Source organism: Martes martes, assembly GCF_963455335.1.
Source record: "Martes martes genome assembly, chromosome: 7".
Classification (NCBI taxonomy): domain Eukaryota; kingdom Metazoa; phylum Chordata; class Mammalia; order Carnivora; family Mustelidae; genus Martes; species Martes martes.
The window spans coordinates 3155412-3182303 of record NC_137894.1 but is presented as its reverse complement, the minus strand read 5'-3'; the positions used below and the strand labels follow the sequence as shown (position 1 = coordinate 3182303).

The following is a 26892-nucleotide window of genomic DNA, read 5'->3' as shown; positions in this document are numbered from 1 at the left end:
GAGGGGGGCAGTGGGAGGGCCGGAGAGGTGGCCCGGAATGGTTCCCACACACGGCATCCTCGCCGGCCGCTCAAGGTCCTCAGAAACCGGGGGGTCCCCTCCTCTGCTGACTCCTGGGGCGCCGCCTGCCCCCGTGGGACCGGGCCAGGAGGAGGAGGGGTGGTGGGGGGAGAGGGAGGCCTGGGCTAGCGAGTTTGCAGTCCAGTCAGGTTGGAGGTGGCATCCGTCTAGTTTCTGTCTTTACCAGTAGAGCCCTGTCCGGGGGACACGATACTCAGTGGTTTTCCCCCGAGGTATTCTAAGGTAGAGTTATTTCCACGTGACATTTGGCGAACGGAGGCTCATTCCAGGGGGTCAGCTTACTTCAAGGTCTTGAAAAATGAACTCTTAAAATCTGGGGGTGGGGTGGGGGGTCGGTCCAGCCAGAGAGGATCCGTGTTGTGTGCATTGGCAGGGGCAGGCTTCGTGCCTCTCCCCATTCAGAGGAGCGGGGGAGTTTCTAAATCACCCCCTGGTGAGATGCTGGTGTTACCCAGCCGCGCGTTCTGGTCTCTCTGCGGCGGGGAGGACATTCAGGCATCGGTCGGCGGGGGGCTCTGGGGGCCGGTGGGGGCGGCCTGGGCGGCTTTGTCTGCGAAAGAAAGTGAATTGGTGAATGTCTTGCGCGCACCAAGCCCAGCGCTGAAGAAGGTTCAGGGAGGAGGGGGTGTCATGACTCCGTGCTAGGCTTTTCTCCTGTTGGGAAACTGAACGATGAAATCAGTTCCAGGAGGATCTTCTCACCCGCGAGTCTCCGTTCTGCTTGCCAGTGTGTGTGTGTGTGTGATTGAAGGAGAGGAAGAGAGGAGATGGGAGAGGACATGTGTAGTGACACGGGCTAGTGCTGCGACTGATGTCTATTAGCTCCACATTCCCGTTTGCCAAAGAGAGTCTTAATGTGACACATTCAAGGAAAGACCTTCTGTGGCGAGCAGCTGGTTCTGAATATGCAGGCTCTAGGAGGGACCCAGAAAGATCTGCTGCTCATCCTTCTTTTGCAAACGTGACTCAGAGTTGAAGGTGAAGTTGGAAGCTACGTGGTATTTTGACCAAGGTGGACCCAGACATTTATCCAAATATTCGGTCTTTCAACCCAACAGTATCAACCCATCAATATAACAATATTAATTAGTTGATGGTAAGTAGGGAAGACAGATCTTAGATCCCTACCAAAAATTTTTAAAAAGTAACAAAAAAATCTGAAAACAAATTTTCTTTCAGCCCACTTACCCAATCTTGCTGAAGTACCTGTTTCATATGTATACGTGGGCGTGTATTTTACATACACATGTGTTTCATATGTATATGTGGTCATGTGTTTTACACATATGTGTGTTTCACATATATAAATTGCGTCTTATGTGGAAGTGTTAGGACACCTAGGACTTTGAAAAGTCTTGGAATGATGACATCCTACTTGAAAAAAACAAAATGGAAGGTTTTTCTCTTTCCTTTTTTTAAATTTTTAAATTTTAAACAACCGTTACAGGTTCAAGAGACAAAAGGCACATCAGCCTTTTTGGAGCAAGAATGTGGTTGGTATGCTGAGTTTAAATAATATTGGTTAAGTTGATTTTCCCCCATGGGCTGTGGCAGGTGCCATCGAGGCCAGGATGAACAACCCCCAGGACTCCCCAGAGAACGTGGTTCTTGCAGACCATCTGCAGGATTGGGGTGTTCTGCCTGCTCCGCCTGGAGGCACACTTCTAGACTCATCCAATATGACCACTGGGAGGAGTGGTGCCAAACTCCCATCCAGGTGGTGAACTCGCCCCCTACAGATCTTGGTTGCCGTGAATCGAGACTGGGTTCTGGGCATTCATGCCCCGGATGGGAACCTTAACAGTTTCCCCCTAAGCGCTGGTGTTGGGAAGAGGAGTCCTGCATTATGGCTCAGGAGCTTGCCTTCATGTGCTTAGCTTCTGTCCCAACCTACCTGTCGGGATCTCAGGTCTTCCGTCCCCATCTATGAGCATTGTCCGTGTCACTGCCAACATGAAGCATCTGGCAAGGTGTTTCTTGAATCCCCAAGGGGCCAACAGGTGGACATGTGAGAGGAGGGGACTGTGGTTGGGTGAAGTCACCACTGGCCCGGAGATGGGCTCTTCTTGACTTGGTGAAGGCTGGGGTCTCAGCCCTGCTCCTGGGTGGTGTTCGTGGCCATGACAAGGGTATAGACAGAGGCATGATGCTCAAGTATGGGCTGATGCACAGCGACAGGACAGTGACGTGTATACTGGGGACCGTGCAGTCTGGCTCTCAGAGTGCAGAGATGTGGCTTCACGGTGGCACGTGGGAAAAAGATTTGGTGGCCTTCCCTGACTGCAAGGCTATCAAGGCTAGCAGCGCGGGGCGCACGGGGGAGGGGGGCTGTTTAGCTGCGTTCACACTGGAGAGGGAGGTGTGCGCTCCCCGCACAGGTGGGGAAGGAGAAGTGTGTAGACTGGCCTCTTGAATTTCCATGAGAATCACATTGGATTTTTTCTTCCCTGGTGACTGCCTGACCTTTGAGGCACAAGCGATCCCATTCTCTACCCGAGGACACCCTCTTCTTCCTCTCCTCTCTCCTTCATTATATCAGCCAAGCCTTTCGCTCTGTCCTGATAGGCATTCTTCATCCTTATGGGGTACGGATCAAGGCCTGGGACCCTGAAATCTTGTCCTCAAATTGACATTTTTCGGTTATTTCCTCCTGCCAAAGTCTAAGTCTTCAGTAGAACGGGAGCTGGAGACGCAGCTGCGTCCCCAGGTCTCAGAGTCATGGTCCCTGGAGGGGCCGTTTGGATTCCTCCTGACCCCATCCCTGGTGACTCGGCAGCTGCGGACAGTGGCTGGGGGTGGGAGGTGAGGCATTCCGGCAGGCTCTGTCTGGGCCCTGGATCTATGCCCTGGGACGATTGCATGCGCCCTGGCCTGGCTTCTCTCCCCTGCCTTCCCTTCCACTCCCGCTCCTCCAGGGCCTGACCTCCTGGGTCACCCCACCCTGCCAGGAGCCGTGCACACCACCTCCCTGACCCGTCAGAAGTCCGCTCCCATCCGGGTGAGGATGTCCGCGCGTGTTCTCGGAGGCCTGTTACCGGCACCGCACTTGCTTTCGGAAGCCACCGCTGAACTCAGCCAGTTGACTCCCAAAGGAAGGCCCGGTTCCTCTCGGACTGTTTCCCACTGGTGGAGGCAGGGAAACGGAACAGAGGTGACCTTGCACTCGGCCGTTGGGAGCTCCTGCGCCCCTGGTCAGATCACCTGGCCTCCTGTGTCTTAGTTTCTTCACGAGTGAAAAGAGACAAACAGCACTCACTCAACAGCACTCAGACAGCACTCAAATCAAGACGTGTGCTTGATTTCCGTCTTCCCCGGCTCTCTCTCCAGAGGGCCTCCTATGACTCCTCTGTGGGGCGGTCGGAGATGCTGCAGGAGAAATGCCTGCTGCAGGAGAGGGGCTGGGATATGAGTGTCTCTGAAGTTCCTTGCGTTCTGTAATTCTGGGACTCAGATGCTTACTGGGCTCAGGCTCGGGAATTCAGTTCTGAATGTGTGTGTTTGTGGGGGAGGTGTTGGGGGGATTTTGTGGGAGAGGAGGCCGGGAGAGCGGTGCTGGTGGCTGGGGCACCTCAGACCTCAACTGGGGAGCAGTGGGCCACTTCTGACCAATTCAGTGTCGGCGAACCTCCTAGATTCTGACAGATCCCTGTTGCCTTGAGAGGGAGTGAGCTCCCCGTCACTAAAGGTATTTAAGTAGAGGCTGCAGGTCATCCGGCAGGATTTCTGAGGTAGACAGGCTGGATTAGGAGACTGAGAGGGGCTTTTGAAGTGCAGGGCTTTCATAATCGTGGGACATCCCCGCACACCTTTTCAAAGTTCAGGCAGTCTTGGTGGTGCCCTGTGACCTTGGTGCGCCCTTGTTGCTGTGGTGGGAGAGGACTTGAATTGGAATGGAGTTTTAGAATCACCCTTGAATGATGAGAAATTTACTCAGGAGTAAGGATTTTGATAAAAAGAGACAAATATAACGTCTTCCTTGTTTTTCGGTAACGAAAATGGCATGTGGGGTGTCGAGGGAATCTGTTGTTGCCCAGGGACCAGTGACCTTGAGCCCCACAGATGGGGTTGCTGCAGAAGGATCCTGTCCTGCATAGCTCAGGTAGTGGAACCCACCAGTCTTCCCTCCTTACTGCCCACACACCTGCGGTCGGGAATGGGCCGACGCGTGAGAGATGCTGTTCTCAGCCCTGGGGAACTTCCTCCAACATGCGACACCCCAGTGGGCCTGGGGGGAGAGGCAGAAGCCCGGGATAGGAACAAAACATAGGGCAAACAGACCTCATTGTACCCAATCCGAATTTAAGCAGAGAAAAGAAAGCTCATTGGAGCTCATTAAGAGTCTGTAGCTGTTTTAAATCGTGGGGAAACGGAGTCGTGAGTCCTCTGATTACAGAGAAGCATTGTGGTGTGACCCAAGGAACCTTCAGAAGATGTCACGCACAGCAGGCTTAGGATGGTCCCACCTCCCCACAGAAGGCAGCTGTTTGTGAGACGATGCGGGCGCCCACGTTTTCAGCTGGAGGGCGGTTGCAGGGGGCCCCAGGCGAGAGAGCCAGCTGGGAGGTAAGAAAGTGGGGAGAGAGACACAGGTGGATGACCTTGGGACCCAGTAGAAGGGTGTCCGGGGAGTAGGCACAGTGAAGATAGAAGGTCAAAGTCAGGGGTCTGCCAGCGGGTGTGGTATGGTGTAGACTTACGTGGACCAAGGGCCCTTCTCTTTAGGAAAACCAGGCTCTCCACGCACAGGTTGGACCCCATTCCTCTGTCTTTTCAAGGACTTGACTCGTGCAGTGACCTCTCGTCTCTTCCACGGTTTCTCTTACCACTGGATGATTCCCATAACCAAGCACACGTGCTCCCATTTCTCCAGTCTTTAAAAATCCTGCCCATACTTCCATATTCCCTTTCACCATTGCCTTGTTCTAAATGTCCTTTCCTGGTCTTGTCTTCCTCTTCTCCCAGCCAGTCCCCAAACCCATGACCATGGTCCCCGCCGCTCCACTGTACCTACTTTTGTCAAGGTTAACAAAGATCTCCTTGTTGCCACGCCCAGCGGACCCTTCTCTGGCCTCGTCTTATTCAGTCTCTCAGAGCCATTCAAGGTAGTTGGCCACTCTCTTTGATGCTGAATCCTTCCATGACCCACTATATCTCTTTTTTTCTTTAGTCTTCTCTGAAGGATTCCTCGTTTTAACTTCTTCTGCTTGCTCCTTCTCTACTCACCTTCAGACATGAGAATTATTAAGGGCCCCAGACAGAAGCCCTCATCTGCCAAACTCTCTAGGGAGGGTCCTTTCAGGTAGGATGGCTGTGAAGATGTGAGTGTGCGTATAAATGTATGAAAATGTCAACAGTGACTTCCAAATCTCTGTCTTTGGCCTTAGACTGCCCTTCTGAGCTCCAGACGTCTGCATTAAATGGCCAACTCAAGCTCTCTGCGTGGATGTCTCCTGGCATCTCAAACTGCACGTGACTCAACAGAATTATCGCCTCTCTGCCCTCTCTTCCTGCCAGGGCTGCCCGTCCGTGGCCTTCCTTTAGAGCCTGTTGCTCAAGCCTAAACCCCAGAAATTGTCCTTGATTCCTCCCTTCTTCTCACCCATCAGCAAGTCTTGTAGGTTCCACCTCTCGTCCATCAGCTCTCCCATTCTTCACTGCCATCATCCTCATCCAGGGAGTCACCCCTTCTTGCCTGGATTAGTGCAACAGCCTTCCATTCTTGGAATGGTTCTGTTCTTGCCCCCCCTTTAACCCATCTTCCACGAAGCAGTCAAGGTTTGAGATACACCTGGTGGTTCTCTAACCCCTTGCCTGGGCCCACAGTGCTCCATGTGTCCTGCCTCTTCCGTTCTTCCTTCTCTCCCTCTCTCTCTGCTCTCTTCCTTGTCCACCTGGATCAGCCTCACTGACCCCCTTTCTTTTTGCAGACTCAACTTACCCCATATCACTCTATTTATTTTCTTCATAGCACTGAGAACTTTAATTCTCTTCTTTATGAATTTGTTTGCTTATTATGTGTCTTCCCATTAGAATGAAACCTCCATAAAAAGGACCTTATCTTTCTTGTTCCTCATGGTACCCATAGCTTTTAGAATGGCTCCAGGCATATAGTAGGTGCTCAGTAAATACATGTGGAACATGTGGTCAGTTACACATAAAACACTGTATTCAGGGAGCGGCCTTCAGGTAATGACCCTACGCAGCTCCCAGCCCCCACTCTCTGGTAACTGGATTTCTGTGTCTTCGCACATAACCACTTGTGGGCTCCAGGCCTGGCTGCTTCTCTGTGGTGGGTGGCAAGCCTCCTTAGGCATTTAAAATTACGAGTCTCTGAATTCTAAAAACAATAGAGGCAAATCACAACGACAGCAACTAAACGTTAGAGACTATTTGCTAGGTGTGTTGGTAATCAGTTTATAGGGAACTGTCTTGAGATGAAACCCATTGTTGACTTGAAGTCATGTTGGATTTCCCTGAGGATTCCCTAGATGTGTTTGTCTTTGGTGAGAGTGGCTGGACTTTGGCACCTCCTCAAACTGCCTGGGAAACATACACAGAAGCAAGAAATCTTGTTAAGTTCACCTCCTCTTTTCACATGGACGTTTTCATTCCCGCCTCTCTTCTTTTTTTTTAAGCCTGACAAAATTTAAACATTGGAAACAGCAGGTCAGAAAGCAGAAGGTGATCAGCTATAGCTACAGTCAAGCCAGAGAGTCTACGATTTTTTTTTTCCCTACATGAAAAATGACCGAGGTGTGAAAACATGAGTACTGGAGAGGATTTTTGCTTTTTCTGGGGTTTCATGTTGAGATCCATAAAACAGCACTACAGTGTCTGAGAGCCGGTTGTCTCTGTGGGGTCTGTGGTATTAGCTCCTCTTCCCTTTCCTTCCCAGGCTACTTAGAGCAACAATCTCCAGCAGCCATCAGTGCCAGCTGGCCAGGTGTCATAGACGAGTTCCACACCTTTGATGGAGCCTGGACAGCCTTCCCTGCCAGACTCCTGACCCCCCTGGCACTGTGGCAGGCTACAGGGACCCCACTAATTTCTGAAGCAAAGCTGCCGCCACAGACGACAGCATTCTGCTAGAGAAAACTTGCCCAGAAAACCTGTATCAAGTCTTGTGGGTGACTGTCCTGTTTTCCTCACTTCAGATCAGTGCGATCCAGACTGAAGCTAGCTGCACTGAAGCAAGGCAAGGGAGATGGGGTGCGGGGGTGGCTCTTGGCTCTGGGAAGATTCCTTTTGCTCCTTGGGCTGAAAACCTTGTGTGAATGAAATGTCATAGGAAACTTCTGAAGTTTTTGGAACAGTCTAGTGCCAACCAAAACCTAGAGTTGTCTGTTTTCTGTGCCTTCCCAAGATGGTCACCTACTGATTGCCCTTGTTATAGTGTGGCATTCACATGGATGTTTTGCCTTTTTTTTTTTTTTTAAGATTTTATTTATTTATTTGACAGAGAGAGATCACAAGTAGGCAGAGAGGCAGGCAGTGGGGGGAGGGGTGGGGATCAGGCTGCCCGCTGAGCAGAGAGCCCGATGCAGAGCTCGATCCCAGGACCCTGAGATCATGACCTGAGCCGAAGGCAGAGGCTTAACCCACGGGGCCACCCAGGCGCCCCGAAGTTTTGCTTTAACTGAAGTTCCTGCTGCAGTTTGAGAATGTGACCATTGGGGGAGCAGAGGCAGTTGGGGGGGACTTTTACTCCTCATGCTTTCTGTTTGCAGAGAGTGTTTTCCTCAGAGTAGCACCCGTGGCCTCTTTCTTGAATTCTTACTCGTTCCTTCCCAAGCAGGGGAGTGAGGTGCCGTGTTGGAGGCGTAGTCGTCGATCTGCGTTCCCGGACCGGGTGGGGCTGCGCGCAGTGTCGCGGGGGCTCCGTCTCCTTTATCTCTTTCCTCCCTGTCAACCAGTCAAGGCAGGGATCCTGGCTGGAGGTATTGGCGACTGATGGCAGGAGGTCCACTGGGCCATTGGACCGACCCGTAGTCTCCGAGGGCTGATGCCCTTCTTCCCGAATCCCCTCAGCCCTGACGACGGGGGCTTACGTCTAGTGATCCAGATGCCAGAGTCTGGGCATTCCTTGAACCAAAGGGAGTCTTCCTGCCAAAGCCATGTTTATTTCATCTTGGAGTTTTCTACAGACATCCAAAGCATTATGAGAAAAAAAAAATTCTCAAAGGAAATACGCCCAAACAATTAAAAGTGGTGATTATAGGTTGGAGGGATTACGGGGCGACTTATATTTCCTTTTGTGTTTATCAGTGTCTTCAAAGGTTTCTGCAGTGAACATGGGTTTCTTTTGTAGTGTGGAAGAAAGTTTGTTTCTCACTCCTTCACCAAACAAAAACAGGAAGGAAGGAAAGGAGGAAGGAAGGAAGGAAAAGAAAGTCCTAGACACAGTGGATTGGCAACCACAGTGCTTAAGTTAACTGTGCTGTAGCTGAAACTCTGGAAGGTTGTGGGCAGTCGGGAGAGGGCAGGTGTCAGGGAGTCAGTACCGTGTGTGCGAGTTTGAGGTGGACCAGTGGAGTGTCCTGGCCTAACAGTGCCTCACACAGACCCCTGGTATGTCTCACCTTGGCCTTTACTAAGCAAGGTCACGTCCTTTCCTGGGACACTTGTTAGCAGGTGGATGCTCTGGGAATCACCCAGTTCGGGGACTGCCCATCAGGGGGTCCTCACGGGGCCTTACTTGTAACCCGGTGACCTTGCCTTTCAGACCACAGCAGAGAAGTCCCCTGGAGCGTACTTCCTTCCCGAGTTTGCACTCTCGCCTCAGGGAAGTTTTCTCGAAGACACAACGGGGGAGCAGTTCCTCACGTACCGCTACGATGACCAGGTAAGAGCCTCCTCCGAGAGCTTCCCTTTGGCTTTGCCGTTTGCCAGTGGGCAGGAAATGGTTTCTCAAAGGTAACTTGAAAATCGTCGTGCCTTTCCCCCTTGGCGCAACGAGTTCTTGGCTCTCTGGAGGGATCCCGTGACCTCGGGGCTGCCCGTGTCGCACGCACCGTTTTGCACACGGTGTGCGGTCCTTGCTCTGGTTGGGACGTTGGCTTGAGTCACGTTTTCTTATTTTTATTGGAAATCTGTGATCGATTCATTCATTTTGGTGATCACCAAATTTATTTATTTATTATCTGAAATTATCCCAGAGAACTGTTTTCTGATTTAAGCCTCCCTCTCTTTTGCTCTCCTGGATTTTACTTCCTTTCTTTTACCAGCGCCAACATTGATCTTTTTGCCCATTTTGTGGAAAGGAACAGGGTAGGTGTGCCTCCGCGTGTGTGCACGTGTGTGCGTGTGCGTGTGTTTCTGTTCCTTCACAGCGGCTCGTGGAGAACAAGGCTGTACTTGGAATACGAGGTGGGCACTGGGGACTGATTCCCTTCTGCTCCCGCTGAAGGGACCTCACGCTGACGCCTTAACAGCATCAAGGATCGTGCGTGTCCCCATATCACTCCCCACTCGTTGGAAGCAGAGCGCGTCTAGTCTGCCAAATGCAGAGGTTTCTTGCTGGTGGGGCCCGAGTTCATGGGGCAGTCGGGTGGGAGCGCAGGTGATGGAGGGCTTGGGCAGACCTGGCAGAACTTGGTACCTGCAGGGTCTGGAGCAGGTGCGGGATGGGGCGAGGATGTCCTGTCAGGGCCCACGATGGGGGAAAGCAGAATGGGCCGGTGACCGAGATGTCCTCTTCTGTGTGGTCAAGGCCACACGGCAAGTTCGGGCCGATTGCCGCATGCTAGTTACGGGGTGGACGGTGCTTCTCGGGAGCTGCAGGTCTGGGACGGTCGCTGTGGCCACGTGGGCAGATGTGGACTGTGATGAAGGGGAGCAGGCCTGGCAGGCAGAGCACGGAGATGAGGCGGGAGAACTCCCAGCCTGGTGAGGGAGGGCGAGTCGGGAGCCGAGGGCGGCAGGAATGGTGGTCTGTCCCTGGCACCCTGCATCCCAGCCTCATTTCCAGCCTCCAGGCTGCTGCTGGGCGGCCTGCCCTTAGGACATTTTGCTCTGCCCCTGGGGTTGGTGTAGGGCAGGCTGTGAGCACAGGGCCCTAGCCGTGAGCAGGGAGCCACCCAGGTGCTCAGGGGCAGTGATGAGAGGAGACCAGTTTCATAAAAAGTTGCAACAGGCCATCCGTTTTCCAAGTAACTTGAAAAGTGCGTGGGTGATTTCTTGCCGTGGGGGGCAGGGGCGGGCAGGGCATCATCCCACGTTCCCATAACAGAGCCCAGTTAATACTTTGGGTGGGCATCGGGGCCTGGCCGCTGATGGAGTCCAAGCTGTCATTAAGTTGCTTTGTACCCCTCTCCCCGGTGGGTTTTTACAGGGCCTGTAATTTATGGCTGCTTTTAATTGAGAAATCAATGATCCAACAGGTTGCCGTGTGAGAGCTTCAGGGAGCTAATTGGGAAGGCAGCAGAGGATAAAAGAGGGCGTCTGGAAAACCGTGAGCCGCGTACCGTTTAATTAAAGAGCACTTAATGCCTTCTCCGGGTTCTGCGGATACGCCGTACTTAAATTTAATGTCATAACAATATACAAGCTCGAGAAAGGGAAATAAGCCCCCTCAGCCTTTTCAGAAGGCCAGAGCAGATCTTAGAAGTGTGTGGCATGCTGCGGAAATTTTGTCCAAAGTAAGACGCGGTGTTCCAGAACGTCCCCGCAAACAGCGCGTGCAAACATTCTGGGTGGCCCCCACTGCGCATTTCTCTCAAGGGGGAGGAATCAGGTCAGACGACAACAAGGCGGTAATGGCACCCGCTTCTGCTGGTGGAGGCAAAGAGAAGAGACTACGCAGGCCGTTGTACCCAACTCGGTGTGCCTCCCGAATGAACCCTAGAATGTGGTCCACTGGAGAGAAGCCGTCCCCCCAGGCCTTGGTCCTCTTTCCTCTTAGTGCTGAGTGTGCAGACCGTGTCACACGGGCACAGGCCTCCCAGGCGGAGGGAAAAGAGAACGAGCCCAGTATTACCGAGCTTGAGAAACCCCCAACCTTGCAGCACACAAGGAACCGTGAAGACCAGTGAAGAACAGAGGCTCTGGGGGCACCTGGGCCCAGCCGGTGAAGCGTCTGCCTTGGGCTCAGATCATGATCCCGGGGTTCTGGATTAAGCTCTGTGTCGGGCTTCATGCTCTGCGCGGTGTCTGCTTCCTGCCGTTCCTGTCCCCCTGCTCGTGTTCTCTCTGTCTCGTGGGCTCTGGAGTCAGACTGTGTTGGTTTGGCCTCACTGTTCTGACTCCCGACCTCCTGGGTGACTCTGCACACGCTGCTTCCCCTCAGGTCATGAAGCGACTTCATGCTCTCTGTGTGAGGGGAGGCGTGGCTGGTGTCCAGCCCATGGAAATGCTTTAGGGACCAAAGGGGTCATTCACAGAAGTCTCTGCGTCGGGCCAGGTGCCTGCAAGCCCGTGATCTAGCTGTTGCCGTGACCCCTGTGATTGGCAAAGACCCCATCCGGAGAATCTCAGACACCCCTACACCGAAGGAAAGGAAGAAGAATGTTCTCTGCTGACATCGGGGGCCTCACACAATACTTTTAATTTTCATGGAGCTTTATTTAGCATGTGCATAATAAAGCACACACATGTCTGAACTTCTAAATACCTTCATACCTTTGGAATCACCAATTCCCAGAAACCCAGATCAAGAAACGGAGCATGTCCAACCCCCGGGAAACTCCTTGTGCCCCCAAGTATCACCCCTATCAGAAGTATCACCCCTTCTGACTTCTGTTACTATTCTAGTTTTGCTTTTTTATTTTTGGTTTTACATAAACAGAGACACACTGCACAGACCTGTATGAGTCTGGCCTCTCTCAGACAGCATCACGTCTGATAGATGTGACAAGTTGGCACACCCAGCAGGATTTGGGGTTCGGTGTCCGTACGTTGTAGCTTTGGGGACAGATCGTCTCGTATTGGAACACGAGGCAGCACTCTGGGTGGGATTCAGCCTTGTTCCCCGCACGGAAGTTCCCAGTGTCCCTAAAAGGTTTTCAGGGCTGTCCCTCTGCAGAGCCCATATGTGGAGCGCGGTGGGGACAGTTGTCCCGGTGGTGCCCCGCCACGCCCAGTGGCTGCTGAAATCCACAGATCCAGCCTGGCCAGGAACAGAGCCGGGTCTGAGGGAGGGGCTGCCCGAGGCCAGGTACCCACCTGTGGCGTCTGCAGATTTGCGCGGCGGCCTGAAGCCCAAGCGACAGCGAGCGAGGGGTGTCGAGGCAGCAGTCTGGTTCCTGAAGTTATGGGATCAGGACCAGCTTGCCCACGAACCTCCTACCTGCAGAATTCTCATCCGATAAACATGAGAAGCCAGCAGGTGGAGGAGAGATGCTTGCTGTCTTCAGCGGCTCTCGGAGGACTTTCTAGAGAATTTTGCCCTGGCCTACTTTCACGAAGGCCTTTCAGGTCTCTCTTCCAGTGTCTCCTAGATTAGGTGTCTGGAAAACGAATAATCCCACAGCCAGTAAAGCCCAGCTGTGATGTAGGCTGTTCAATGAGTCACGTGAAAGGCGCGGAGGCCGAGGCGGCTGCCGGTGCAGACGGCAGGGCTGAAGCTGGCGGGGCAGGGTCGCAGCTCGGTGCGAACAGAACCCGTCAGGCAGCCTTCCTCTCGCTTCTGCGACTAATCAGCTTGTAATTTAACAAAGCTTTTCGACCTCTTTGGTCCTCAGAGTCTCCCGTTTTATTTGAAAAATAAAGTGACGGGATTTCATGATCAGAATGCCTTCCACTCTGCAACGATCTGGCTTTTTAAATTTTATTTTTGTTTTTTGCAAGTATAGCTAGAATAGCCTACATTGCCCTGTGTTAATTGGATCATTCTGATTATCGAGGCGGCCCTCCCAGCCGTGCAGTCAGCGGTTACTTAGAGAATCATAGAATTTTACAGCTGGTGCAGACCTGGCTCCGATGCCTCATTTTACGAGTCCAGAAAACAGAGGCTCTGCGTGTGCGAGTGACCGACTCGAGGACACCCAGGCGGTTTGAAACAACGGAGACTGACGCTCTGACCTCAGGCATCTTGCTCCTTTTCTCAGGAGACTCACCCAGAAAATTATCTCCTTTCCTAAAAAGCTGCTCCCACCGTTGGCGTCAACAGAGTCTTGGAGACCTTTGTAGACCCAGGGGAAGGACTTTATATTCCTGACTTTCTTCCTTAGCTCGTTCTTAAACTTAACTCCTTCGGGAGTCGAGAATTATCTATGCGGGTGTCACTTACACGCACAGTTATCGTCACCGGGGGTGCCTTCTTTTTCCGAAGTCTGGGTGGAACATGGCCGCTCCCGTCAAAATGGCGCCGACTTCCCATCCAGCGAACCTGTCCTCGCAGCGGCACCAACCTGACATTTGGTTGCTTCACGGGGCAATGGACACGGGTTAGTTTGGGACAACGAGCGAAGGGCTTGTGGTCCAAGGACTTGACAGCCGGCCAGCCTCTGGGGTAAGTTCTTTCGTCCTTCCTCATGGTGGTTTTGGAGCTGACCCCACAGAGGACCTGTTCAAAGACAGACGGCTGAATGTCGAGTCTTGAATTCTGCCGTTCGGTCTTGTTCCATAACCGCCGGGGGCGGGCAGTCCCTCTCAGCCTGTGTCTCTTTCTGGGAAAGAGGGTGATGAGTCTTTCTATCCTTCAGCTCACTGAAGCTTTCAACGTGGGGTCTCCGAAATCGATTGTGGGGACCCATGCGAAAGTCTGTTCTAGGCCGAGCTTTCCTTGGTTGGAAGTCTTTTTTTTTTTTTAAGTTCGTGAAACTCGGGGTTCCCAGGCACCTCAGTCGGTTAGGCGTCTACCTTCATCTCAGGTCATGATCCCAGGGTCCTGGGATCAAGCCTCATGTCGGGCTCGCTGCTCAGTGGGGAGCCTGCTTCCCCGTCTCCCCCGACCCCAACCCCCAGCTCATGCTCTCTCTCTCTCAAATAAAATCTTTAAAAAAAAGTTAGCAAAACTCTTTGTTTTGTACAAATAGTCTTTTATTTTTGTGTTTCTCTGTGTGTGTGTGTGTGTGTGTGTTTGTGTGTTTTCTTTTTTAATGCTTGTTAGGTGCAGAGAAGTGTGGAAGGTGCATCTCCCAGACCCCGTGGATTTGCTGGCATATGCTTCCTCTTATGCGCAGGCGTAGTGGGATGGAAGGAGGTTCAGCACACTGAGAAATTAGTGCCCATGTCATTTTCCTAAGGTCTGTGTGTGTCTTTGTATGTGTACATGGTGGTGTAATGTCTACCTTGGAGCTTTAGACTACAAGACACTGAAAGGCAGAACCAAACTTTGATCCCTTGGACTCTAGGCATGCAGGACGAGGCTGAGTGTTCAGTTTGTGGTGGGTTCTGACTTTCCTAAAATTAACCAAGGGTAAGTTCTTTTTGTGTGTGTATGTGTGTGTATCACCTCTTTTAATGAACAAAGTATGTTGTAAATTTTTTGTGTGTGTGTGCCTTAATATGTTTTGTTTTAAAAGATGTCTGTATGATTTTTTTAATAACTTTTTAATTTTTTTATAAACATATAATGTATTATTAGCCCCAGGGGTACAGGTCTGCCAATCATCAGGCTTACACACTTCACAGCACTCACCATAGCACATCCCCTCCCTAATGTCCATAACCCCACCACCCTCTCCCTACCCCCAACCCCCGGCAACCCTCAGTTTGTTTTGTGAGATTAAGAGTCTCTTATGGTTTGTCTCCCTCCTGATCCCATCTTGTTTCATTTATTCTCTTCCTACCCCCCAGAACCCCCACGTTACATCTCCACTTCCTCATATCAGGGAGATCATAGGATAGTTGTCTTTTTCCGATTGACTTATTTTGCCAAGCATAATACCCTCTAGTTCCATCCACGTCGTCGCAAATGGCAAGATTTCATTTCTTTTGATAGCTGCATAGTATTCCATTGTATATATATACCACATCTTCTTTATCCACTCATGTGTTGATGGACATCTAGGTTCTTTCCACAGTTTGGCTATTGTAGACATTGCTGCTATAAACATTCGGGTGCACGTGCCCCTTCGGATCACTACGTTTGTATCTTTGGGGTAAATATGCAGTAGTGCAAATGCTGGGTCATAGGGTAGCTCTATTTTCACTTTTTGAGGAACCTCCATGCTGTTTTCCAGAGTGGTTGCACCGGCTTGCATTCCCACCCACAGTGTAGGAGGGTTCCCCTTTCTCCGCATCCTTGCAACATCTGTTGTTTCCTGACTTGTTAATTTTAGCCATTCTGACTGGTGTGAGGTGGTATCTCACTGTGGTTTTGATTTGTAATTCCCTGATCCCAAGTGATGTGAAGCACCTTGTCATGTGTCTGTTGGCCATCTGGATGTCTTCTTTGCAGAAATGTCTGTTCATGTCTTCTGCCCATTTCTTGATCGGATTATTTGTTCTTTGGGTGTTGAGTTTGATAAGCTCTTTATAGATTTTGGATACTAGCCCTTTATCTGATATGTTGTTTGCAAATATCTTCTCCCACTCTGTCAGTTGTCTTTTGGTTTTGTTAACTGTTTCCTTTGCTGTGCAAAAGCTTTTGATCTTGATGAAGTCCCAGTAGTTCATTTTTGCCCTTGCTTCCCAAGGGTAAATTCTGACATAAGCTTGCAGCCAGTGAGGGAACACCTTGATTTCATGTTGCAGGGGTCCTCATTCACCTGTTTGTACCATCATCCCTTCTCCCTGTCCCCTTCTTTCTACTGTGGACTCCAGTGAAGGGGCCCTTACCTTATCTGGCATATGTTTTGTCTCTTCCTGCCACATTTAAATGGATTCAGGATTTCTTTGCAAGTTAAAAATTCTGTTACCTACCCTCTTGCAATCTACTCTTGCTTTCAGTGCCCACTGGATTTTCAAATTCTTACTGTCTCCTGCTACTTTTTCCTACTCATTTTTGCTTTTAAATCTGACTTCCAGTACCTACCTTCCCCTGCCCTGGCCTCCCCCTAGACAGGCGTCCTTTTTAAGAATTTCAATTACTTTCCCTGAAGTTAAATCCAGACTCTCACGTGACCTATTCTGTGTTTATAAAACTCCGTCTTTGTAAAACCCTAAGGCATTATGACACTCTGGATGGAGTCACAGTTGACTCTTCTCTTGCCTTCCCTGGATGCCACCAACTGTCCGTCTGTGCGATTTCCCCTTTCAGAACACCTTTCCAACTGTTTTTTTTTTTTTTTTTCCTCTCTCTAACTCTTTCCATCGCCAGGGAGGCAGAGGGCTGGGTCTGTGGCCCTGACAGGCATCTGGAATTGTAGCAAGTTAGAGCTGGAAGGACGTTCAGGGATTCTGTTTTTTCAGGTGAGGACTCTGAGCCCCAGAGAGGAACAGGGTCTTACCCAAGGTCACACAGCCAGCCGGTAGCAAAGCCAAGTGCCTGTTCTTTGCCCTTAAGCTCAGAGAAGACATTTTTACATCTAATCTGTGGGAAGGAAAAGTATGAAAGAAATGTTTGAATGAATTTCTAATACTAGTAGTAACAATAGTATATTAATAATGAAGTCTTTGTGTAGTCTCATTTCTAAAGTTCTCCTAAGGGTCTGTTTTCTTCCACTATTATGCCAGACCTAATTTTCCCTTTCCTTATTCTAACTATTGATTTATGCATTTTTTTCCTAAGGAGAAGAAATCTGTTTGCTGTGAGGACATCCTTCTCACAGTAACTTCTTCTGAACTTTTCATGAATATCTTGGCGAGGGCCTTCATTGTGGTTAAACTGTTGGCAGGCCTCAGAAATACCACTTGACATTTCCAAGTTATTTATGTAATCGTTTTTCACTTGGGAAGTGTATACCAACTTCTGAAATTTCTGGTGGAGGAAGATGGACATAGCCCTTGAATGTATAGGGAGGTACCGTCCACTCCTTTCCCCCGAGCGAGATGAGCGCTCGTGGATTCTCCAGATAGGAGGGTTTCCGTGTTGTTTCTGGCCCGTGTGTATAATGTTTTTTAGCAGCACGCCATGTGAGCTCGAATAGCTCATTCCTTTGTTAGTGAGTAATCTTGGTCAAATGTAGTTATGCTCCTTAAATATTCCAAAGATTTAGCGATCTAATGAGAAAGCGAGCTCATGGTCTGTTAGGAGAGGACGAGAGTAAGTTAATTGGAATAATGTGTAGTCTGTTCTCAGTCTGGGCACAGAGCAAATACAGGACGGTGTATATGCAGCAAGACGTGCTGTTCTCATCAGCTTTGGCATATGCGGACTCCGAATTTCAGTATCCCTGAGCTTTTTGCAAATCACCTATTTCTCAAACCAAAAAGAATAAGGTCTTTTACTGGGGACTCGGGATCCAGTTTTGAACTATGTAGACGCTTTCCTCTCCTAACACTGTCTTCCTGGACTCCTTTTTGGGGATACTGTGTGATTTTTGAAAAAAAATTGCTTTTACAAGGTGAGTTGAATGGTGCGTACACGGTGGTGAAGGTCGACCATCCCAGATGCAGCTTCCTTTATGAGTCCTGAGAGTGGAGAGCCCAGCCCCATCCCAACGAAGGCCTTGCTGCCCGTGCTCGGACGTCCCTTCTGTCTGAGATCAGGCCAGTCCCTGCTCAGAGATCCTCCGTCTTCAAGCGCTTGGAGACTAGGTCATTGCAACAATCCTGCTGTGTCGTCTGCACTCCTTAGATGAGAGCGAGTGCGCTCACCTCTCAACCTCTCATCTCTGCTACTGAATGTGCGTTCCCCAGGGCTTGCATGCTGCTGTGGGGTAGCAAAGGGAGCACTTCCGTGAGTGTCTGCCGTCTTGGGGAAAGTGCAGGACTTAGGACTTGCAGCCTGGCCGCGAGGACGGGGAGTAATGGCGGGTAATGGCGGGTGAAGGCTGGACGGAGCCATGTCATGTCTTTCTGCGGTCAGGAAGTAACCTAGAGGTTGAGAGGGCCACCAAACAAAGGTGTGTTGACTTGCTGGCCTGGGGGGAGAGAGCCAGGTCAGGGAGGGAAGGACATTGCTGATCCTCTCGCCGCTGGAGTCGGAAGGGCTGGGTGTAGAGGCAATAGTGGAATTTATTTCCTGTCGTGAGGGATTTCAAGCATTATGTTTTGATTGGCTTATTTGGAGTTTGGAAACGTTCCCTTTCGTGGGGCCAATTCTGGCCTAGATCACAAGAGTGCAGGCATGGCTTGCAAGGAGGCTCCTGACAAACTAAGGCTCTGTGAGGCTTGGGTCATTCCGTGGACGCTTTGGTCTGCTGCCACGTGGAGCTTTATGTCTCCAGACCATATTTTCTTGGATCTGGACTTGGGGGAGCCGAGGCATCCTGGAGGTCCCGGATGGTGGGAAAATGGCGCTGCCGTGTGGATGCCTGGGGCCAGGTGGAGAAGTATCTTGAAAGGGTCTGTTGTGTTACTCTCTCTACTGAGTTATCTTTTATAGTCCTGTTTCTCTGAGTCTTATGGAAGCTTCCGTAGGGTGGCCAACTGCCCTGAGCAGGACTGAGATGGCCCACGCAAACCGGGCTGGCTGTTCATCCACTTTCCAGCCTGGACTCCACGGACCGCTCTTGGGCTGCGGTGCTGAAAGGGGACCGGCAGCTCTGAGGTGGGGTGCTGCTGGCTGCCGTGCTTGGTAGGACATCCCGAGGGCACGTGGGCAGCACGTGTGTGGCTGTTCAGGGAGCCCCACCTGGATGTCCTCTCGGCACTGCCTTCCAGTGAATTTCCAGGCCTGGTTTTATTCATGAGGCCTTCGTGTGTCCTTTCACGTGGCTCTTCTCCAAACTGTCCCAGTTCTTGGAACATCGCCCTCTGCTTCTTACACCCCTGCCCCTCCCCCGTCATTTCTGCGGAGCCTTGTTTATCTTCCAGCTCGATTACTGCTCTGTCGGGAAAGTCCCCAGATGGCGTCCTCACCTTCAGTTCCCGCCCAGGTGAGACCCAGTCTGCTTGCTGGCGGACTTCCTTCCTCTGGCTTCTCAGGAATTAATTTCTTGCATCACTTCCCCCTCCTGAGCAGACCATAGCCTTCCTGGGTGGCAGGGGGAGGGGGTGGGGACTGAAGAAGGTGGCTGTACTCAGAGAGGACACCTGGTCAATTTGAATTTCTAGTGCTAGTGTGGGTTACTTATTTTGCCAAATAACAAAGCCTGTGGGGCTGCTGCCTCATGAACTGTTCCAAGGAAACATGGTCCAGGATCTGAGGTTTGGAGCACTTTCTGCCGAGCCTCATGTCCCCGGGGTCAGCCGTGATAGTCCCGGACAGTGACTGATGGCCTTTAATATTGCCTCTTCCCAGAAACTGTTTCAATTTCTTCATCATTCCACACATGCACAATTGTTTTGGACAGGTTTCCACTTCTGAAAGTTAGTAATATGTGGCTGCTTACATGAATAGATTTGAGTTACGTAGAAATTAATGAACGTACCCTAACATACACTTCCCTTCCCAGAGCTGGGTTGGACTAATTAAGCACTCTCTCCATCCGTCTTCCCTCACTCCCTTGGAAGTTCTCCCACTGATTCTGTCCTCTGCCCCCAGCACAATGATTATTTCCTCCTCTGACTCTCTCCACAGGCACTGAGCCCCTTAGGGGCAGGGGCTGTGTCTTTTCATCATCATCCTCCCGATCTGATTCACATCCTGGCCTGTAGTAGATGCACAGTGAACATTGGCTTATTAAAAATTACGTTCCTTGTCAGAAACCTTTTTTTTTTTTTTTTACGATTTTATTTATTTATTTGACAGACACAGTGAGAGAGGGAAAACAAGCAGGGGGAGTGGCAGAGGGAGAAGCAGGGAGCCCAATGTGGGGCTCGACTCCAGGATCCTGGGATCCTAACCTGAGCCAAAGGCAAACGCTTAATGACTGAGCCACCCAGGTGCTCCTTTGTGAACCTTAAATGGGTCTCATTTGTTCCCTCCTCTGAGATAGCTCAACCCCTGAACAGCATTCACATCCCTACGTAACTTGGCCCAGGGCTACCTGGCTTCTCTTATCCCCCACTTCTTTCCATGTGCTGGGCACCTTGATCAAACGGGACTTCCAGCACTTGCCTGTGCCAGCGCCTTGGCATGCCAAGCTCGCCGCTGAGCATCTATGATTCTCACAATGCCCAGCTTCGGTAGCATCTGCTTCATTCTTCCCCAGGTAGCTCTTAGAGAGGCCGCCCGCCTACAGTTGTTGTCTCCTGCTCTTTGGGGAATAGTAGCTCATCCTTGCTCAGGGCCCAGGATTTCATCTGGTTTGTAATTGTTTACATGCTGTCTTATCTCCTCTGGTGGAGAACGATTCTGGAGCAAACCCGTGTGACTTCTCTGTCTCCCATGGACATGGGCCACATAGAAGGTCTGTTTCTGGGCATGACAACATGTGGTGAAATTCTAATGAAACCTTCATTTCCGAGTTTTCCTTAAGGAGTAAAATAAATTCTTCAAAAAAGTTCGTTATCCTTGGTCATAACAAAGAGTCTATCCTGATTTCTTTTCTTGTGTGTATGTGTATTCATTTCTGTTTTTCCCTCTCTACCTGAAACCGAGGAAAGAATTTCTTTCTTCCAAACACTATTGGTCCGGAGGCTGGGTTGGAGAGTCAGGTTTTTGGTGTGGGGACACTGGCCACCCTGCTTGTAATTCTCCACACTTCCCACATGGCAGACCAAGGACAGTATGCCTCGTCCTCTCAGCTGATGCTTTCTCTTGAGCCCTACCCTCTGGGGGTTAACGATGAGAAGTTTTTAATTCTGCAGAGTTCAAAACAGTTGAGCAAAGTTCCCTTTCTCATGAGGAAAAGGCAAAGTTTTTGACTCAAAACTTTTCCCTTGTATTAAACACTAAAACATGTACCTATTGCCTAGAGCCGTGACATGTGAAATACAGGCATTGAGTACAGACGGGCTCCTTTTACAGACCGAATCCTGAACACACTGTTCCCACAAAGGATAAGATGCCTGGACCCGAGGCCTTGGTGTGTGACGTCCGTGCTGGTAGCAGCAGGTCTAGGAACAATGACACATACTGAGGCTCTGATTCCATCGTTCTCTCAGCAAATAGTGACTGACTTTCTGTTGTGTGCCAGGCACTGTGCTGCGTGTGGGATGTGGGGCTGTGAAACACGGTTCTCTCCAAGGTACCTCCCTCCTACAGCTCCAGTCTTGGAAACCAGAGAAGAGGAGGCCTTTTCTTTTCCAAATAAGACTAGGATGATGGCTGTCCTGTAGTAAGTCACTTCCATGAACAGGCATATTGTCCATACATTACAATTACAGTTCCTTCTTGAAACAGTCTTCTGTGTTCGCTGCAGGAGCACGTGTACTGAAATTCGCAACATGGAGAGTATTAGCCCCTGCAGAGAAGGATGGAAGCCCGACTTCCTCCCATACATCTCTCTTATACCTTTGACTCTGGAACCCTGCAAATAGTTTATAAAGTCATAGAATGAAATTAGAGTTGAAAAATATAATCTCTCAAAACCAAAAAGACATGAAAAAAACTGAAAACAGTCTGTTTTCATTTGGTAGCATTAACCACACAGGGAGAAGAATTAGTCCAAGTGACTTTAACACTTACTAGTTTGACTGTATGTGGTTATATCCAAGGACGAAAAAAGAACTGAAAGTATAATTACAAAATGTTTTATGGTAATCTTATGGTTGGGGCAGCACTCGTCATGCTCCCCGAGAATGCTGTGTAGTTAATGTGGAATAAAGCAGGTGAACAATTCAAATGTGATCATCCATTTTTTTTTTTTAAATTTCTGGTATTCTTAACCCAGATTCTTAGTGTGGGAGAAATGACAGATAGATTTAAAAGAGAAATTAAAGACATGATAGTCTTAAAGTTGAACTGTAAGTAATTTGTAAGAATGCCTGAGGTATTTTATCTTAAACAAAAACAAAATAGGATGTATTTTCTAGTACCACTTACAGAAAAGTCCTGGAAACAGTGATCAAATGACCAGCTTACCAGCAACAGCACCACTAGCGCCCAGACTATGGTCTCTAAATATCATTTCCTCCTTAGAAGGAACCGGGAGTCAAGGGAAAATGGACTGGGAAAATGGACAAGGGAAAATGAGACTGGAACATCATGTAATCAACCCTGGTTGTCAGGATTGCTAGAAACTCATCACAAGGGCTCCAGGGACAATGTGCAGAGACTCTTAGGAGCATAAAATGGGACAGTCTGGGCATCAGTAAGAATAAAAACTGCAAAGGATTTAAATATATCAACTATGTTTAAATCTATAAATTAATAATGATAGTAAAATGTATTAATCAATGTTGGTGGGGGCTCAGGAATCAACTCATGATATTGAAAATGAATGAGGGGGAAAAAACTCCTAATATCTATCCTGCCTTCTCTATGTGAGTTGTTCCATGGAGTGGCCAAATGGTAAACGAGGGAAATTTGTCTTTATAGAAATACTCCAGCTGATAAGGAAAGGATGATAGCATGAGAAAAATCATCATTTTGCAACCCCCAGTGAACCGATGGTTCTGGGCATAGACTATCCACAGCTGCTGCTAATATCACAAAAAGAGAGACAACCAAACATTATGTGTCTCTTGATGAACACAATACCATCTATGAAGTATTCCTGCCCTCTGGGGTCCCTACCCACCCTCCACCAAAAAGTCAAGGCTCTGGATCCTACTGCCCATTTTCAAGGAATACAGGGTTCAGAGAAATGTGTTCAATGAAGCCATGGCCATGCAACAGCCAAGATCCAGACAATGGTAAACTTTACCGGACAAACAACCCAGTTAAATTGTAAAGGAAAAGAGAAAAGAAAAGAAAGGACTAGCTGGGGATCCAAAACAATTAAATAGGTCTTAAAAGACATCTCAAGCATTTGCAGTATATGGATCTTATTTGGATCTTCATGTAAACTAATAACTAAATAGTTAACCTGAATTACAGTACTACTGATGACATAAGAAAATTGGAAAATAAACGTTTTATTGGCAGTTGCTAATTTTTAAGCTGGGAAAACAGTAATGTGATAGTGTTTTTTAAAAAAAGGGTATCTTTTACAGATGCACATGAAAATATTCCTGGTGGAATGACATGTTTTGTATTTGCTACAGAATATTGGGGGAGTGTGGTGGGTCGTGAGTGGGTCAAGATTGACCTTGGGTTGCTGATTGTGGGGCTGAGTGACGCTGGGAATTGATTATACTATTCTGTCTATACTTACATTTGAAAATTTCCATAATAGAAACTAAAAACAATAATAATTACTGAGCAAGCCAGAAAACAAACCCCAACGTTCCTTTGAGGTGGTGTCATTCCATTATTAGTAAGGAAGTTGGGTTCTGGAGGAGGTAATGACCTCACCAAACCCAGGTCTTTCTCAAGGGAAAACATTGCTCACTTTTTACTACACTAGATTGCATACCTAAAATAGAATAATGCAGTTTAAAAGATCTCAAATTCTCAAGAAAAAAAAATAGCAGAAAAACATTTTCACCATTAGATGTTTCTTCTATAGACAGTTCTTAAATGGCCTCTGACCTCTTTGTCATGCTGAAATATGATAGGAACTAACTTTCGTTTAGTCCCATATTAGAAGTATAGTAAATTAAAGGTTAATTTATTAGTATGCCATTGGGCCTCATAAAAGCATCTCATGCTATTTCACACATTCTGATGCCAGATCGTGTTTGAGAAGTACCGATTTAGAGGTTGGTGACAAAGGGTATTTTGGATTGTCAGCATGGACAAAGGTTAGAATGCATCAGGGAGCATTACATTCTGAATAGCTCTGTTAAGCACTAATATATTTTAATGACAGAAAATATGCCCTTCTACTGGCAGTGAAACTGTGCTACCATTAGCATATTTTACAAGTTGAGTCTATTTTGTGTTCTAAGTTGAAGCAGCTTAATTCCCTGTCCCATTACAGGATAATACTCTTATAAAGTAAGTGTCCCCAGTTCAGCCCATTTTAAGACATGGATTTATAGTGCCATGAACTTAGTGTAAACCTTTAGCTAAAATGTTTTAAGAGCATATTTTTTATCTCAGTTTTCACCCTTAAAATATTCCACTTGTATTTTTTGAGTTGAAAAAATCACCATTAATCTTGCCAAATTTTACTGTAGAATATTAGAATAAGAGCCTAAAAACTAAGTGCAGAAAACCTTTGTTCTTTCCTAGGTTGAGATGAGTATAGAAAATCTTTTATGTACTATATAGTTAGCAATTTTTAGATTTTTATTTTTTAATGTTTTAATTTATTTAGATGCAGCATTTATACTCTATAATTTAGCAAAGTGGACCAGACCTGGGATTGGAACAGTTTGACATAGCTGTGGGAGGTGGTCTTGACATTCAACTTTGTCTTCTATGTGTGATCTTATGGCTGTGCTCTATAGGTATTAAGCCAACTCTTGCCACGTACCATAGGAAATCTCATTTCAAACAACCAGAGATCATCTGGTCAGCAGTATCATTAAACACCTAGTGGGGGGGTCTTATCGTTCGTGAGCATTTAGTGGGGTTGGACCCAACCATCCCATTGTCTGTATGCACACTGGCGATTCAGACTCATAGATCCTTCAGTAAAGGATTTCAGTGAATAAGGTCCCTTTCCCCCCAAGGGTCTCTGAGCGATCCCCCTCCCCAGCCCCCAATTCAGCTGCTCAGTTATCCAATTCCAGAGAGACTGACCTCCTAAAGAAGTATAAGCAGGGGATATCAGAGAACCTACAGAAGTTTCTGCGGTTTGAGAGAAGGGGACCGCCAATTCTGTAAACTCTCTTAGATGTCGCCTTCCTGCAGGATAGATGTACAACAAGAAACCTAAGAAACCTAGGACCCTGGCTTGTGTTTTAGAATCCATCAGAATCCTAGAGGAGAACATAGGCAGTAACCTCTTTGATACCAGCCACAGCAACTTCTTTCAATATATATCTCCAAAGGCGATAGAAACAAAAGCGAAAATGAACTTTTGGGATTTCATCAAGATCAAAAGCTTCTGCACAGCAAAGGAAACAGTCAACAAAACAAAGAGGCAACCCACGGAATGGGAGAAGATATTTGCAAATGACAGTACAGACAAAAGGTTGATATCCAGGATCTATAAAGAACTCCTCAAACTCAACACACACAAAACAGACAATCATATCAAAAATGGGCAGAAGATATGAACAGACACTTCTCCAATGAAGACATACAAATGGCTATCAGACACATGAAAAAATGTTCATCATCACTAGCCATCAGGGAGATTCAAATTAAAACCACATTGAGATACCACCTTACACCAGTTAGAATGGCCAAAATTAGCAAGATAGGAAACCACATGTGCTGGAGAGGATGTGGAGAAAGGGGAACCCTCTTACACTGTTGGTGGGAATGCAAGTTGGTGCAGCCACTTTGGAGAACAGTGTGGAGATTCCTCAAGAAATTAAAAATAGAGCTTCCCTATGACCCTGCAATTGCATTACTGGGTATTTACCCCAAAGATACAGATGGAGTGAAAAGAAGGGCCATCTGTACCCCAATGTTTATAGCAGCAATGGCCACGGTCGCCAAACTGTGGAAAGAACCAAGATGCCCTTCAACGGATGAATGGATAAGGAAGATGTGGTCCATATACACTATGGAGTATTATGCCTCCATCAGAAAGGACGAATACCCAACTTTTGTAGCAACGTGGACGGGACTGGAAGAGATTATGCTGAGTGAAATAAGCAGAGAGAGTCAAGTATCATATGGTTTCACTTATTTGTGGAGCATAACAAATAACATGGAGGACATAGGGAGATGGAGAGGAGAAGGGAGTTGAGGGAAATTGGAAGGGGAGGTGAACCATGAGAGACTATGGACTCTGAAAAACAACCTGAGGGTTTTGAAGGGTTGGGGGAACCAGGTGGTGGGTACTAGGGAGGGCACGGATTGCATGGAGCACTGGGTGTGGTGAAAAAACAATGAATACTGTTATGCTGAAAAGAAATAAAACATTAAAAAAATAAATTAAAAAAAATAAAAAATAAAAAAATAAAAAGGAACTAAAAAAAAAAAAAGTCCTTGCCCCTGAGAAACTTGCTTAGACTCTAGGGGGGCAGGGTGGCCTGAGGTGAGAGAAGACTGACAAAGGAAAGGCCTCCTTTCAAATGAAATCAAGAGGAAGGAGGGATCACGCATTCTGGATTCAGCAGGAAATGGAAGCAGAGAAAGCAAACGTTGGCCAGTCAGTCACACTGGGAATGGACAGGGAGATAAATTTGATGAAAAGGAGATCGTATCTGTGTTGTATAGATGTCAGAGTCTCAACCTACATACTCAAAACAGAGAGGAGAGAGACGGAAGAGGAGAGAAAATTAAATGTGGTAAGACATCTTTTTTTGTTTGTTTTGTTTTTGTGGTAAGACATCTTTAATTTACCAAAAGCTTGTGCAAAAAAAAAGAACCCCAAACCCAAAACAAAAAAACAAAAAAACCCCAAACTATCACTGAGGTTGTTGATTGTAAGATGCATTGCGTTCTGATTTCAAAAATTGAAAAAAAAAAAAAAATGAGAAGTGGCATCTCAGATTTTATATGCAGAAATAGAAAAAGCTTAGATATGGAAATTAATACAGGCCATGTTCTTAGAGTCTAACAGGGATAAACATTAAGGAAGATGTTCTAAGCTAAAAACTGTAAGCATTTAGAAATGTAAAAATATTCTCCGATAGCAATTATCAATCAAAGATAGAAGTGAAAAATAAAATTACACACTGTGTAGGAACTAACAAAAGTGAGACTATCTCCAGAATTATAATGTAACTATAATCTCTGTTGAAAAGTGAACAGATTACCTCAAGTACATTCAGTAAATGTAGACACTTCATATATTCAACAAGTGCTATTGGAACAATTGGTTAACTATT

General features: G+C 48.0%; 1 protein-coding gene across 1 annotated transcript in view; it reads left to right on the top strand.

Moving 5' to 3' along the window:
* Nucleotides 1–26892, top strand: part of ADAMTSL3 (ADAMTS like 3) — a 336362-nt gene that overhangs the window by 41000 nt on the left and 268470 nt on the right. The window contains exon 3 of the mRNA XM_080807956.1: nt 8804–8923. Within this exon, the coding sequence (XP_080664082.1) occupies nt 8804–8923 (120 nt within the window). The remainder of the gene's footprint in view (nt 1–8803; nt 8924–26892) is intronic.